The 15,675-nt window shown below is 44.9% G+C and overlaps 1 protein-coding gene across 9 annotated transcripts in view; it reads left to right on the top strand.

Moving 5' to 3' along the window:
- Nucleotides 1-15,675, top strand: part of GON4L (gon-4 like) — an 88,976-nt gene that overhangs the window by 69,321 nt on the left and 3,980 nt on the right. For 8 of the 9 annotated variants that reach the window (XM_070467472.1, XM_070467473.1, XM_070467470.1 and 5 more), the window contains 8 exons: nt 2,810-2,926; nt 3,617-5,320; nt 6,468-6,723; nt 7,294-7,478; nt 8,333-8,530; nt 9,766-9,909; nt 14,839-14,982; nt 15,085-15,204. In XM_070467472.1, coding sequence (XP_070323573.1) covers nt 2,810-2,926; nt 3,617-5,320; nt 6,468-6,723; nt 7,294-7,478; nt 8,333-8,530; nt 9,766-9,909; nt 14,839-14,982; nt 15,085-15,204 — 2,868 coding nt within the window. Of the gene's footprint in view, nt 1-2,809; nt 2,927-3,616; nt 5,321-6,467; nt 6,724-7,293; nt 7,479-8,332; nt 8,531-9,765; nt 9,910-14,838; nt 14,983-15,084; nt 15,205-15,675 lie in introns of those variants that run through there. The other variant, XM_070467477.1, reaches the window with a different exon arrangement.

Genomic DNA, 15,675 nt, shown 5'->3' with positions numbered 1-15,675 from the left:
TGCTAAGCAAGGTTTCTGCAGGGATGGTCCATTTACCTCTATATCTAGGATCTAGGTAGCATGCTTAGAATTGCTACCAGTTGATTTTTTGGATTTAGGCCTTCTCTGTTAAACTGAAATCATGAAAGATGAAGACAGTTCTCTCCACACACTCTCACTGCTTCACCTCAGTTGTATCACAGTGTAAGTTGGATTTTTTTCCAGAGTTATTATAAGCAGTATGTAAAAACTCCTCACAGCTGAGCCAGATAGTGTATCGTGATTACTTTGCTTTTCCTGCTGAATACTTTGTTTCTCTTGGAGTGAATGCATTTTTGGAGGGTGAGTGGGACTTGGTTTTTTAAGTATTTATTACCAGTTCAACAGTAACGTTTACTTAAGTTTTACAAATCTCTTTTCAGCATTTTCAGGTATTTTAGGTTCTCTGCCGTCACATTCATCTTCCTGAAGAAGTCCCCAGAGCGCTCTGATCCTGCTCCACTTTACCCATGCTGCTTTCTTGGCTTGCTGCACTAATGTCTTCTCTGGCTTTTTCTTCACGATTTTCCTGGGGTTTCATTTCACCTCCTATTTGTGTTGGATCCTCTTCTTTCTTTCTTTAAAAATATTTTAATTTATTTTTTGGCTGTGCTGGTTCTTCGTTGCTTCACAGGCTTTTCTATAGTTGTGCAGAGTTGGGGCTACCCTGCAGTTGTGGTGTGTGGGCTTCTCACTGCAGTGGCTTTTCTTGTTTTAGGTCACGAACTGCAGGCCATGCGGGCTTCGGTAGCTTTAGCATGCGGGCTCAGAAGCGTTGGCGTGGGACTAGTTGCCCTGCGGCATGTGGAATGTTCTAGGAGTAGAGATTGAACCTGTGTCCCCTGCATTGTCTGGTGGGTTCTTAGCCTCTGGACCATCAGGGAAGTCCGGATCCTCTTATTTCTGAATCCCACAACTTTTTGGCCTTGTTTTAGTGGAGCACATCCTATCTTTGAGAAAAAAATTTTTAGATTTATATTGCTTGTGTTCATGGTGTATCATGACATGACTTGACCAATGCAGTTTCCTAGTTTGGCTATTGTGCTGTATACCTAGTTTTTATATATATAACTATTGTTACTTTGTAACAAATGTACATAAGACCTGTCAATGAAACTATAATTATTCAAAATTAAAAGTATGAAATATGTCTGTGTTCCTTTCTCCCACTTTAGTGGGTTTAACATTCTGGGTTGAAAATCACTTTGGTCAGAACAATTTAAGGACTCCGTTTTCTTCTAGTTTCTAGGACTGGCTCTTTCGAAAGTTGATGTTCTTTTGACTCTTGAACCTTTATATGACACGTGTTTTTTTCTCTTCCTCTAGGAGTACATAGGATTTTCTTTTTTCTCCAGTGTTTTGAAATTCGTGATAATATATATACCTTACTATGTGTCTAGTTTTAGTAATTATGCCAGGTACTTGATAAACTTCAGTTTGGAAACTCATAGGTTCCGGTGTTGGGAAATGTCCTTGAGTTCTGCATTGCTGGTTTCCTCCCCTTCGTTTGGTCTGCTGTCTCCTTCTGTGGCTCAGTGGTCAGATGGTAGACCCCTCGGGCTGGTCTTCTCATCTTATCTTTCTTCTTTTTTCCCATCCCTCTGTCTTCTTGCTGTATTTTCTGGGATATTATTTCATCTTTTTTTTCTAACCCTTGTACTGAGGTGAGCTGTTACTTCTTCTGTCATAATATCTGATAGCTTTTGTTGTTGTTGTAGAATATTCTTTAATAGCCGGTTGCAGAGGCCTGTGGGATATCTCTCCTTTTAGACTTTTATCTTTAAAAATTTCCTATCTGTTGTTTTCATGGGGATTCAAGAGGGAATAGAGACAAATGGATGTGTTTATCTGCCTGTTTTTCTGTTTGTTTGTTTTCTTTTATAATTTACTTGTTTACTTTCCTGGGCTAGGTCTTAGTTGCTGTGTGAGCTGTTCTCTAGGTTGTGTTGAGTGGGGGCTGCTCTAGGTGCTACACACAGGCTTCTCACTGCGGTGGCTTCTCTGGCAGAGCACAGGCTCTCGGGAGTGCAGGCTTCAGTAGTTGCTGCTGTTGGCCTCTAGAGCACAGGGTCAGTAGTTGTGGTGATGGGCTTAGTTGCCTTGAGGCATGTGGGGACTTAATTCCCTGAGCAGGGATTGAACCTAGTCCCCTGCACTGGAAGGTTGATCCTTCACCACTTGACCACCAGGGAAGTCCCTCATCATTGATCTGTACTTGACTGTCTCTCCCACTACCTGTGAGCTCCTTGAGCTCAAGGGATTGCCTCCTTGTTTGTATGCTCAGCTTGTAACACAGTGCCTGGTGCTTATTGTCAGTGTAAGCTCACTCTGAAAATGGAACTGTCAGTCTTTCTGTTCTTCTTTCTTTCCCTTCCAATATTCCTTGCACCATTATTTGCTTAAAAGGAAGCTTCCATGTGGTCAGGATAAGGATTAATAAGGCACTCCGATTGCAGCTGCTGAGCAGGAGCAAATTTTCCATGACTCTAACCATCCGCTTCCTTTCCTCTGTGACCTAAACTTTTCTGGTGACCAGAATAGAGCTTATTAGAAGATACTAAGTAATGATAAAATATTTATTAATTGGAGATTAGCTTAATTTGAAATACAGAGAAGACAGTATATGCTATTTGTGTGTATATATATATGTATGTATGTGTGTGTGTGTGTGTATGTTTCTCAGACTGCTGCCCACTGCACTCCCCAACCTGATGAGAGCAGTTTCTAGAAGGAATGTGACTTTTCCTTTCTTTCTTTCTTCACACTCAGTTTTTTTTTTTCCCACACTCAGTTTTATAAGAAGACCAAACAGCTGCCCATCTTAATGAAGTGCTGTGAAGAGATCCAGCCGCATCAGTGGAAGCCGCCGGTAGAGAGGGAGGAACACCGGCTTCCGTTCTGGTTAAAGGTACAGCCCTCCTCCTCAGAGTGTCAGGAGCAGACGTCACTGCAGACCTGGCAGGAACTTCAAGGAAGGACTGCTTCAGATCTCTGCTGCTTTAGCTGTAGAACTAGGACTTAAGAAATCTTCAGTCACCTTTCCTCTCCTATCTCTCCACCTCCCTCCCTCCCCCACCAGTGATTCTCTAACCTTTTAAAAATAGTGGTTAAAATGATAGTTTCTTAAAGGAAATTCAGGGAGTTTCTAAAGTATAAAATTGGGATATAGTCTTCTTAGAAATATCTGCTATTCTGCAGAAAAATCCTTCTTAAAAGATGTCTTAAGACTGTCCTGTAAAGGCACCTAATATCTGCTGCCAAGTCGCTTCAGTCGTGTCTGACTCTGTGCGACCCCATAGACGGCAGCCCACCAGGCTCCCTCGTCCCCGGGATTCTCCAGGCAAGAACACTGGAGTGGGTTGCCATTTCCTTCTCTAATGCATGAAAGTGAAACGGGAAAGTGAGGTCGCTCAGTCATGTCCGACTCTTAGCAACCCCACGGACTGCAGCCTACCAGGCTTCTCTGTCTATGGGATTTTCCAGGCAAGAGTACTGTGGAGTGGGGTGCCATTGCCTTCTCCACCTAATATCTGGAAAGCCCAATTATTTTTACCTAATTCTGGCATGGGGTATATCTGAGTGTTCTTATTCCCATTAGGCCAGTCTGCCGTCCATCCAGGAGGAACTGCGGCGCATAGCTGGTGGTGCCAGAGAGGCAGGAAATGTGACTGGAGCCACTGAGATCAACTCAGACCCAGGCCTGGGAAAAGGCAGCTCAGAACTGGAGAGTGAAACTCGGTATCCATTGCTGCTGCCTAAGGGTGTAGTCCTGAAGCTGAAGCCAGTTGCCAACCGTTTTTCTAGGAAGGCTTGGAGACAGAAGCGGTCCTCCACCCTGAAGCCCTTTTTTTTCGGACCCAGCCCCTCTCTCCAGCCTAGCTCCAGCTCTGGGAAGACACCAGCTAGGTCAGCTCACTCAGAAGCCCCTCCAAGCAAAATGGTGGTCCGGATTCCTCCCCTGATCCAGCCAGCCACGGTCTTACAGGCAGTGCCAGGTGGCCCTCCTCTGGGGGCCCCCGGGGGGGACAGTTTTGAGTCTCCAGCAGCACTGCCAGCGACAGCTGCTGAGGCCAGGACCAGCTTCCCTCTGCCTGAGCCGCAGACCCTGCTCTCCTCCGCCCCTGTGCCGAAGCTAATGCTGCCTTCACTTGCTTCTTCTAAGTTTCGAAAGCCATGTGTGAAACGGAGAGCCTCCAAGAGAAAGGGACCCAAGGCCTCTCTCTGTCTGAAGCCCGCCCCTCTCATCCACCCTGCGCCTGTGTTCTTCACTGTTCCTGCCACAACCGTGAAGGTTGTGAGCCTCGGCAGCGGCTGCAACATGGTGCAGCCTGTCAGTGCAGCTGTGGCCCGAAGTCCTCAGACCATCCCCATCACCACCCTGCTGGTTAACCCCACTGCCTTCCCCTGTGCGTTGAACCAGCCCCTTGTGGCCTCCTCCATCCCTCCCTTAATTGTCTCTGGCACCTCTGTGAATCTCTCTGTACCATCCACCCCTGAAGATAAAGCCCCAGTGAATGTGGACACAGGTTGTCCTTTGGCTGAGGGGAAAAATGCCTTTCAAGGCCTCGAACCCAAATTAGAACCTCGGGAACCGTCTCCTGTCTGTGCTGCTGTCTTCCCCAAAGAGGAGCACAGCCCAGGGCCTCCAGCTACAGACCGAGCGTGCCAGGAGCAGCTGTCGGAGAGCAGTGCCTGTGGCTGGACTATTGTGAAAGCAGAGGAGGGGAGGCCGGGCCCTGAACCACTGCCTCAGGGCTTCCGGGAATCTCTGCACACTCGCCCTGAGGATTTAGAGGAAACCGTTAAGACGGAACCTAAAGACCCTGGGCAGGACACCTGTGGTGGATCCCTGGAGCAGGACAGCCATGATGAAATCAAAGAAGAACACTCTGTGGAGTTGGACACTGGCTTCCCAAATGAGGAGTCAAGAGGGTCTAGAGAGGGGAAGAAACAGACAGGCCTACAACAGGAGGAGGAGAGGAGTCAAGCAGGTCAAACCCTTTCGGCTTCTCAAGAGCCTCCTGGGGAAGGAAATTCAGGAGATGTGGGCAAAGGGTCCCCAAGGGATGCTTCCTTCTCCACTGACCCTGAAATGGTGCTTAGCAGCCCCCTGGGGAAGCCCGAAGACCTATCCAGCGTTGATGGTCAGTCAGTGGGGACCCCAGCAGGACCAGAAACTGCAGGAGAGAAGGATGGGCCAGAGGAAGAGGAAGAAGAGGACTTTGATGACCTTACCCAGGATGAGGAAGACGAGATGTCATCAGCTTCTGAGGAATCTGTACTTTCTGTCCCAGAACTCCAGGTGAGAGTTGGGCACTCTTCTCCAATATTTTGTGGATTCAGTAATAGATTTAATTTATTGATAGGCCACCGGCTTGCTTTTTGCACTAGAGATAGTGCAAAATCATTTTTGACTTTTGAATGTATTATGGAGCATAGTTTGGGAGTTGAGGTGAGAGGAGAGGCAAAGAGTTAAATGTTACATATTATATTTGATTTAAACTCATTTAAACATTAAATTGAATCTCCTGAGCACAATTTAAATGACTAAAAAAAGAAAAAGGATCATAAGTATGGACCCTGGCAAAGGAAAATTACCTTCAGGGGAGACCTTTCAAAACTCATCTGCTCAGGGACTCCGTGGTGTCCAGTGGTTAGGACTTGGTGCTTTCACTGCTTGGAACTGGGTTCGATTTCTGGTCAGGAAACTGTTGACTAAAAAATTAACCTCAACCTCAAAGTAGAGAGTTATTTTATTTGGTGGGAATGTTAAGGATTCTGAGCTTGGGAGGCAGCATCTCAGTTCTCTGAGAAAACTGCTCTGAAGAAGCAGGAGGGGGAGTCAGGCTATATACAGTTTGCAACAAAGAGGGTAGGAAGTCTAAACATCAAAAATTATTATTAAGTAGTAAGGAGAACCAGATATCAAGTCAAGTTAAGGAATTTAGTGTTCTTCTATGTGTGGCAAGATGGAGCCTCCGGGCTCACTGAAATCATTGCTTTCATATGCACCTGACCTATCTGGGACCAAATCCTATTTCCTGTCACCTTAAAGGGTGGCAAGGATGGTGGTTGGCTGCTCTTGCATGACACCCACTTCCCTCCAGTTCCTCACCAGTCACCGGGCATTGGCATCTTCTGGATCATAGGCCTTGTGTTCACTTTTGAGAGCCCTCATTCACATTAGGAGGCCATGAATCACTGATAGCTGTGACATTTTTTGTCCTCCGATACGGCAAAAAATATTTCATTTCACAGAACTAACATCCCTCAAGCTGTATAGTGTGGCCAAAAAACAAAACCAAAAAACCACAGTCACCCCCTAAAACCCATCCACTTCTCACTCTCCCTCACCAGTTGATTAGCCTCAGTTCCTTCTGAAAAACTGTGCAGTCAGCCCGTGGAGAGCTATTACAGCCCTCATGCACACTCTTTGGGGGGGTTTGCAGGAAACAATGGAGAAACTGACTTGGCTTGCATCTGAAAGGCGCATGAGTCAGGAGGGTGAGTCTGAGGAAGAGAACTCCCAGGAAGAGAATTCTGAGCCTGAGGAAGAAGAGGAAGAAGAAGCAGAAGGAATGGAAAACCTGCAGAAGGAGGATGAAATGATGGACGAAGCCATCGGAGACCCTGCCGAGAAGCCTCCTGCCACCTTTGCCTCCCCGAAGGCTGCTCCAGAAGTGGAGACCAGCAGGACCCCACCAGGTTAGTAGGACGGGCCTGAGTGGGGGTGGGTCTCAGGAGGCCTCATTGACTCAGGGACATGTGCAGAGTGGCTAGCTTATAAAACAGGTGCCAGTTCCCAGAAGAAATCCTTTGGATCCCGCCTGCCAGTCACCCTTCTCCCAAATAGATGTTTTAACCTGCTGCCGTTGCAGAGAAGAGATGCTCAGAAATTTAAAATTTGACCCTCTATCAGCTGCTAGATTTGTACTCTGTTTGTGCAGGTTTTTATACTGGTTCTTAATTCACATGTTATGTATTAGGTCAAGAGCTATGTTTATTTCAAAGAGTGCTGCTTGTTCCTCACCAGGACATAATCTCTGAGAGCCCAGCATCAGACCACACTCACTCTTTAGACTTCTGTGTTCAATATGTAGTAGCTAAGCAGCTCATTATCATCCCAGTTGATGCAGTCATCAACAGTTGATGCTTTTCTCCCAGATGACTATGTAATGCTGATTAGGGGAGTTGATGGGGAGGGTGCATTTGATGAGTTTGGAAGAGCACAGGTTGCAGGGACAGAGAAACAGTTGTTTTCATGTGTATCCTAAGGAGAGAGCATCAAAGCTGCAGGAAAGGGCCGCAGTAATCATCGCGCTCGCAGCAAGCGGGGCAGTCGGGCCCGGGCCAGCAAGGACACCTCCAAGCTGCTGTTACTGTATGATGAGGACATCCTCGAGCGAGATCCACTCCGGGAGCAGAAGGATTTGGCCTTTGCTCAGGCTTATCTGAGCAGGGTAGGCAAATGCTGCTTCCTGTTCCTACCAGCCCCTCTGTTTTTAAAATGAAGTCTGCCTTTCAGGCTGCACAGTAGCCTTCTATGCTTCTACCTTTGTTTTCCTGGAAATACCAAAAGAACTGTGTGAGTGAAACCACAAGGACACTGAGTTCAGTCTTCAGCCGATTGATTATTCCTGCCCAGCATACTAGCCCTCTGTTGCCCTGAAACTGGGGAAGGGTGATTTCACCATCATCCCCGAGAGAGTAGACTAATAAGGACCTTACCTGAGCCCTTGGCTTCGGAGGAACAACATGTGGTACACTGACCAGAAAGTGGACCTCAGTGATCTTTAGAGTCATGAACCTTCGTGTTTTTCGCAGTGGTCCCTATCTCATTCTTTTGGTAACCACCTAATTCTTTATACCCCCAGCAAGTGGAGTTCTAGCAATAATAATCATGGGTTTTCTTATTCCTGATATTTTCCTAACATTCCTAATTTATGTATTATTTACCCTCAGATGATACTATGCTGAAATATATGTACCAAGCCCTCCTTATTTATTTCAACATGGAGGTGAAACCTGGAAGGAGAGGTCCAGGCTGTGAGCTAGAGAAAAGTTTACCTGATTTTGCGGGTAGCACTGTGGTCCCTGAAAAATGGAAATTTTCCCACTCCTCACTGTCAGAAAAAGAGCTCTGCCTTGCTCATGGTCCTGTGGCTTCCAGTAATCATCAGATCTTAGGACCTGTCAGAGGAGTAGCCTCTGACGGATAATCTGGAGCTCTTTAACAGTAACTCTTCCTCCTTCTCCCATCGTTTCTTGGGGCCCAATGAAAGGGGATTGGATGATTGAAAGTCCTCTCATATAGGTCCGAGAAGCCCTGCAGCATATCCCTGGCAAGTATGAAGACTTCCTTCAGGTCATCTATGAGTTTGAGTCAAGTACTCAGAGGCAGACAGCTGTGGATCTCTACAAGAGCCTGCAAATTCTGCTCCAAGACTGGCCTCAGCTGTTGAAGGACTTTGCTGCTTTCTTGTTACCTGAGCAAGCACTGGCCTGTGGATTAGTAAGTAGAGAGGGGGGCAAAGACCACACACTAGATCCCTGGGTCAGAGCAAGACTAGGCTTGGGTAGTGTTGATCAGGACTGTTCCAGACGCCTGGCTGTTTCTGTAGATAGCTTTCCCTTAGTCCAGGGTCACAAGAGCCTCCTCCTTTTCAAGGGATGGTCTTCCCAGCTCCTGTTCTCTCCTTTTCTTTCCATGTAGAGTGAAGGGTTTGACCATTGTTGCCAGTGGAGACCTTAGGTACATCATAACCCGTTGCTCCTCACTGTTGCAAAACAGGCTTTCATTCAACAAGTATTTATTGAGAACCTTCTGTTTTAGGCAGAGTTCTAGATACTAGAAATGTAATACTTATAAAACTGAAATCCTTGCCTTCATGGAGCCTGTATTCTCATGGGGAAAGTCAGGTGTTAAATAGTACATTGTATATTGTAAATATATATGTTATAAAAGTGATAAAAGATATAAACAGTAAAGTATATTTAATGCTTTATAGTGATAATGTTGCAGTTTTTTTTTTTTTTTTTAATGTTGCAGTTTTATACACAGTAGTCTGGGAAGGCCCCGGTGGTTACATAACATTTGAAATATTGGAGAGTAAGTGTCTGAACTTAAGGGATATCCCAGTAGTTCTGGGTTTCTTGTCGTGGGTTTCTTGTCACAGGAATAATGGATATAATATTATTATATTATTGTTTTCATATTGTTATTATATTAGCTTGATAGTCTTAAAGCAGTTAAATGGTCATGGGATGATTATACATAATTTTTTCTTTATCATTATGAGGATCAAATGAATACATATGTGAAAATACTTTGTAAACTGGCATGTGTCTGATCTCACTGTCCTTGAAAACTGTAAGCAACCTGAGACATATAACTCTTGAATCTTTCATTTACATCTTAGTTTTCTAAGTTGGTAGACCCCAGTAACCCAAGGTAGATAGATGCTAGGGTCTTAAAAAAAAAAGATCTTACAGGGAATTCCCTGGAAGTCCAGCGGTTAGGGCTTGGTACTTTCACTGCTGGGGCCCAGGTTCAATTCCTGATTGGAGAACTAAGATCCACAAACTTTGTGGTGAGGCCAAAAAAAAAAAGATATCACCGTTGTAAACCAGAGCCTTGTCATCCCCTATGCCTCCAGCACATTCTTTCTGGTTTTTATGCTTAGAGCCCTCCAGTCCTTCTCAGGCTGCACAGATGACACCTCTTTTGCCCTCTTTCCACTCTGGTAGTTTGAAGAGCAGCAGGCTTTTGAGAAGAGTCGCAAGTTTCTTCGGCAGCTGGAAATTTGCTTTGCAGAGAACCCCTCACACCACCAGAAGATCATCAAGGTCCTCCAGAGCTGTGCAGACTGCTTGCCCCAGGAGATCACTGAGGTATTCTGTCCTGTCCTTCCCTTCCATTGTCATCTTGGCTTTTGGCCTTTCATTCTCCCTTCCCTAAGCAATCCTCTTGCTTCTGAGCAATGGACTTCTGGAGGGGATGAAAATGGCAAGGAGTTTTTAGGCTTACCTAAGGCATAAAACTTGTGGCTCAGACGGTAAAGCGTCTGCCTACAATGCGGAAGACCTGGGTTCGATCCCTGGGTCAGGAAGATCCCCTGGAGAAGGAAATGGTAACCCACTCCAGTACTCTTGCCCGGAAAATCCCATAGACGGAGGAGTGTGGTAGGCTGCAGTCCATGGGGTCGCAGAGAGTCGGACATGACTGAGTGACTTCACTTTTACTTTCAAGGCATAAAACACTTGGGTGAGGTGGTTACCATCTGAAACCAGAGCCTGACTGCTTCTCACAGGCTCAGGAATGCTATAAATACCCTGGAAGGGAAGTTCAAGGAAGGAGGTGATGGTCTGGGTGGAGGGTTGGTTTCCCTCCTTGCTCTGCCTTGAGTTAGTGCCTGAGCTGGGGACCGGTAAGGCAGGGCTAGTGAGTAGTGAGTGTCACTGGGAATCAGACCTTTAATGCAGGCACGTCTAACCTAGACATGGGAGCTCCCTAAACGTGCATTGATGGAGGAACGGATGAAGGCCTATTTGAAGTGAAATGACAGTCGCTCAGTTGTGTCCCACTCTTTGTGTCCCATTCTGTACAGTCCATGGGATTCTCCAGGCCAGAATGCTGGAGTGGGTAGCTGTCCCCTTCTCCAGTTAATCTTCCTGACCCAGGAATTGAACTGGGGTCTCCTGCATTGCAGGCTGATTCTTTACCAGTTGAGCTACCACGGAAGCCCAAAGACCTATATATACACAATGAAATATTACTCAGTCATAAAAAAGAATGAAATATTGCCATTTCCAGTAATATGGATGGATCTAGAGATTATCATACTAAGTGAAGTATGATTTAATTCACTTGATAAGCTTATCATACTTATCATACTAAGTATGGAAAACGTTTGGTTTATAATATAGAAAACCTATGGTTACCAAAGGGGAAAGTTTGGGTACGGTGATAAATTAGGAGTTTGTGATGAACATATTCACACTACTGTGTATAAAATAGGTCACCAGTGGGGGCCTACTGTATAGCACAGGAAACTATACTCAGTATACAGAGAAGGCAATGGCACCCCACTCCAGTACTCTTGCCTGGAAAATCGCATGGACGGAGGAGCATGGTAGGCTGCGGTCCATGGGGTCGCTAAGAGTCAGACATGAGTGAGCAACTTCACTTTTCACTTTCACGCATTGGAGAAGGAAATGGCAACTTACTCCAGTGTTCTTGCCTGGAGAATCCCAGGGATGGGGGAGCCTGGTGGGCTGCTGTCTATGGGGTCGCCCAGAGTCAGACACAACTGAAGTGACTTAGCAGCAGTAAGAGAAAATAATCTGAAAAAGTATATATATGTATATGTGTGTGTGTGTGTGTGTGTATACACACATACTGAATCACTGTGCTGGACACCTGGAACTAACACAATGTTGACAATATTGTGAATCAACTATATACATCAGTTAAAAAAGTAATAATTCAGGCATACCTCAGAGACATTGCAGGTTCAATTCCAGACCATCATAGTACAGTAAATATTGCAGTAAAGTGAGTCACATGAATTTTTTTTAGGTGTACACGATGAAGTGAAGTGCATGTGTGCTCAGTGAAGAATGTGTGTCTGACTCTTGGCAATCCCATGGACTGTAGCCCACCATGCTCCTCTCTCCATGGAATTTTCCAGGCAAGAATACTGGAATGGGATGCCATTTCCTACTCCAGGGGGTCTTCCCAACCCAGGAATTGAACCCACATCTCTTGGGTCTCCTGCACTGGCAGGCAGATTCTTTACCCACAGTGCCACGAGGGAAGCCCAGCCATAGTTTATTAAGGATGCAGTAGCATTATGCTTTTAAAAATTTACATATGTTAATTTAAAAATGTTCACAATTTGTAAATCAAGTATATTTCAACTTTCAAAAAATGCTAGGGAATTCCCTGGTGGTCCAGTGGTTAAGACTCCAAGCTTCCATTTCACAGGGTACAGGTTTAATCCCTGGTCAGGGAACTAAGATCTTGAATTCTGCACAGAACAGTGGAAAAAAAATGCTAGTCAGCATCCAAGTCTTTAGCAAGTTGTCATCTTTTTGTTGCTGGGGGATCTTGCCTCAGCATTGTTGGTGCTGACTGATCAGGTAGTGGTTGCTGAAGATTGGAGTGGATGTGGCAATTTTTTTTCTTTCTTTAAAAAATATTTTTTGCCTGCACCAGGTCTTAGTTGTGGCATGTGGGATCTTTTGTTGCAACATGTGGGATCTAGTTTCCTGACCACCGATCACACCTGGACCCCTTGCATTGGGAGTGTGGAGCCTAAGCCAGTGGACGACCAGGGAAGTCCCCATAATTTCCTAAAACAATGAAGTCTGCCCCATTGATGGGCTCTTCCTTTCATGAATGAGTTCTCTGTAGCATTTTACTTACAGTAAAACTTTCAGAATTGGAGTCAATCCTCTCAAACCTTGCCATTGCCTTATCAACTAAGTTTATGTAATGTTCTAAATCCTTTGTTGCCATTTCAACAATCTTCATAGCAGCAGCTTCACCAGGAGTAGATTCCATTTCAAGAAACCTCTCTTTGCTCATCTGCAAGAAGTAACTTCTTATCCATTCAGGTCTTATGTGGGATTGCGGCCATTTAATCCCATCCTCAGGCTCCACATCTGTTTTTAATCCTCATGCTGTTTCTGTCACATCTGCTGTTACTTCCTCCATTGAAATCTTGAACCCCCTCAAAGTCATCTCTGAGTGTTGAAATCAACTTCTTCCAAATTCCTGTTAATGTTGATTATTTGGACCTCTTCCTGTGAACCACAAATGTTCTTAATGGTATCCAGAATGGTGAATCTTTTCCAGAAGGTTTTTAGTTTTCTCTCCCCAGATCCATTGGAGGAGTAATCACTATCTGTGTTAGCTGTAGCCTTATGAAATGTATTTCTGAAGTACTGAGACTTGAAGTTAGAAATTACTCCTTGATCCCATGGGCTGCATGATGGTTCTTTTGCTAGCAGGCACGAAAACATTAATCTCCTTGTACGTCTCCATCAGAGCTCTTGGGTGACCAGATGTATGGTCAGTGAGCAATAATGTTCTCAAAGGATTGTTTCCTGAGTAGTAGGTCTCAGCAGTGGGCTTCAGATGTTCAGTAAATCATGTTGTCCACAGATGTGCTGTCATCCAGGCTTTGTTGTTCCATTTAAACCAGCAGAAGCAGAGTAGATTCAGCATAGTTTGGAAGGACCGTAGGATTTTTGGAATGGTAAATGAGCATTGGTTTCAAGTTAAAGTCACCAGCTATATTAGCCCCTAATCAAAAGTCAGCCTGTCCTTTGAAGCTTAGAAGTCAGGCATGACTTTTCCTGTCTAGTTATGAAAATCATAGATGGCATCTTCTTCCAATAAAAGTCTTTTTCTACACTGAAAATCTATTGTTAGTGTAGCCATCTTTATTAGTTATCTTAGACCTTCTGGATAACTTGCTGTAGCTTTTACATTAGCACTTGCTGTTTTATCCTACACTTTCATGTTGTAGAGATGGCTTCTTTCTTTAAACTCTATGAATCACTTTTTCTAGCTTCAAAATTTGCTTCTGCAGGTTTCTTCACCTGTCTCAGCCTTCATAAAACTGAAGAGAATTAGGGTTTTGGGACTTCCCAGGTGGCTTTGTGGTAAAGAATTCACCTGCCAAGCCTGAGAGTCTCAGGTGACTCTGTTTCCACCTTTGTGTCAAGAAGGTCCCCTGGAGAAACAAATGGCAACCCACTCCTGTATTCTTGCCTGGGAAATTCCATGGACAGAGGAGCCTGGCGGGCTACAGTCAGTCCTTGGGGTGGCCAAGAGTTGGACATGGACTGAGCAACTAAACAAAAAGGCCTTTTTCTGGTATAGGCTTGAGTTAATGGAATGTTGTCACTGATTTGATCTCCTGGTTTGATCTTAGACCACAAAACTTTCTCCATATCAGCAAGAAAGCTGTTTTGCTTTCTTATCATTTGTGTATTCATTGGAATAGCACTTTTAATTTCCTTCAAGAACTTTTCCTTTGTGTTCATGGCTGTTTGGCACAAGAGACCTAGTTTTCAATCTGCCTTGGCTTTAGGTGTACCTTCCTCACTAAGCTTGATCATTTGTTGCTTTTGACTTAAAGTGAGAGGTGTGCATCTATATCTTTCCCTTGAACACTTAGAGCCTTTATAGGTCCAAAGTATTCAAGTGAAATTGGCCTAATTTCAATATTGGTGTCTCAGGGAATAGAGATGCACAAGGAGAGGGAGACAGATGGCGGAACTGTCCGTCTGTGGAGCAGTCAGAACGCGTACACCTTTAAGTCCGCTGTCTCATTTGGGTGAGATGCGTGGTGCTCCCAAGCAATTACAGTAGTAACATCAAAGATCGATGATCACATATTGCCACTATAGACATAGTAAACAATTTTGTAATATTGTGAGAAGTATCAGAATGGGACACAGAGACATGAAATGAACAGATGATGTTGGAAAATTGGTGCTGATAGACTTGCTTGACTCAGGGTTGCAATGAACCTTCAGTTTGTAAAAAAAAAAAAAAGAAAGAAAGAAAAAGCAAAATGCTGTATCTGAGGTGTGATAAAGCAAAGACACTAAATCGAGGTATACCTATACTCCTGTGTAGGCAAGCAAGGAGGGAGAGGGAGTTTAGGAGTTCTTAATCAAAGAGCATCTTCTGTGTGTCTCCCAGTTGATAAGGAAAGTAGACCTCAGAAGTATATGGGATTGATTTGGAATGGTGGTCTGGAGAGGCTCTAGAGACTTCATCTTTCCTTCTGCAACTCTCCCCAGCTCAAGACACAGATGTGGCAGCTCCTCAAGGGCCACGACCACCTACAGGATGAGTTCTCCATCTTCTTTGACCATCTGCGCCCAGCAGCTAGCCGGATGGGTGACTTTGAAGAGATCAATTGGACTGAGGAGAAGGAGTATGAGGTACAGGCCTTGAGGCTGCAGTGGGGGTGTGAAGGGGGAAGGTCATACCTAGGAGGGACGTCTGCCCAGAGTCTTTGTTGAGTGGCACCAACTCCTCCCCAGTTTGATGGCTTTGAAGAAGTGGCATTGCCTGATGTGGAAGAGGAAGAGGAACCTCCCAAGATACCCACAGCCTCAAAGAACAAAAGAAGAAAAGAGATTGGGGTCCAAAATCACGATAAGGTACGCTAGGTTGTTGGCGATTATCCTGATTCAAGCCTTGCATTTTCTGTCTGAGTGGTTCTGTGGTGTAGGGTGGTGCCAAGCCTCTGTGATCTGCAGAAGCCGTGGAGCAGGAGCCATAGGTCAGGTCAGGCTGCTGTGCCACACACCCTGAGCCCATGCGAAGAACAGTGCAGTGGCTGAGGAGGTCCCAGCCATGATTAACTCGTTAGAAGGATCTGTTTCTCTTGCTCAGAGATACTTCTCTTGCCCTTGGGTCTTCTTCCTTTCTGTTCTTGTGAAAAAATAGAACCAGGATTCCTCATTTTAGTAATGACAACAACTGATACCTAGCCGTATTCCAAAGCATCATATATCTCTTATATTTTACATGGATTATTCAGTTAATTCTCATGGTTACCCTGTGAAAAGATTGTTTTGTTTGCGTTTTACAGAAGAGGAAACTGAAGTGCAAAGAGGGGCCGTTCCCAG

This window comes from Odocoileus virginianus, chromosome 5 (assembly GCF_023699985.2).
Source record: "Odocoileus virginianus isolate 20LAN1187 ecotype Illinois chromosome 5, Ovbor_1.2, whole genome shotgun sequence".
Lineage (NCBI taxonomy): Eukaryota > Metazoa > Chordata > Mammalia > Artiodactyla > Cervidae > Odocoileus > Odocoileus virginianus.
The sequence above is the reverse complement of the archived record's forward strand: the minus strand, read 5'-3'. Positions and strand labels throughout refer to the sequence as shown.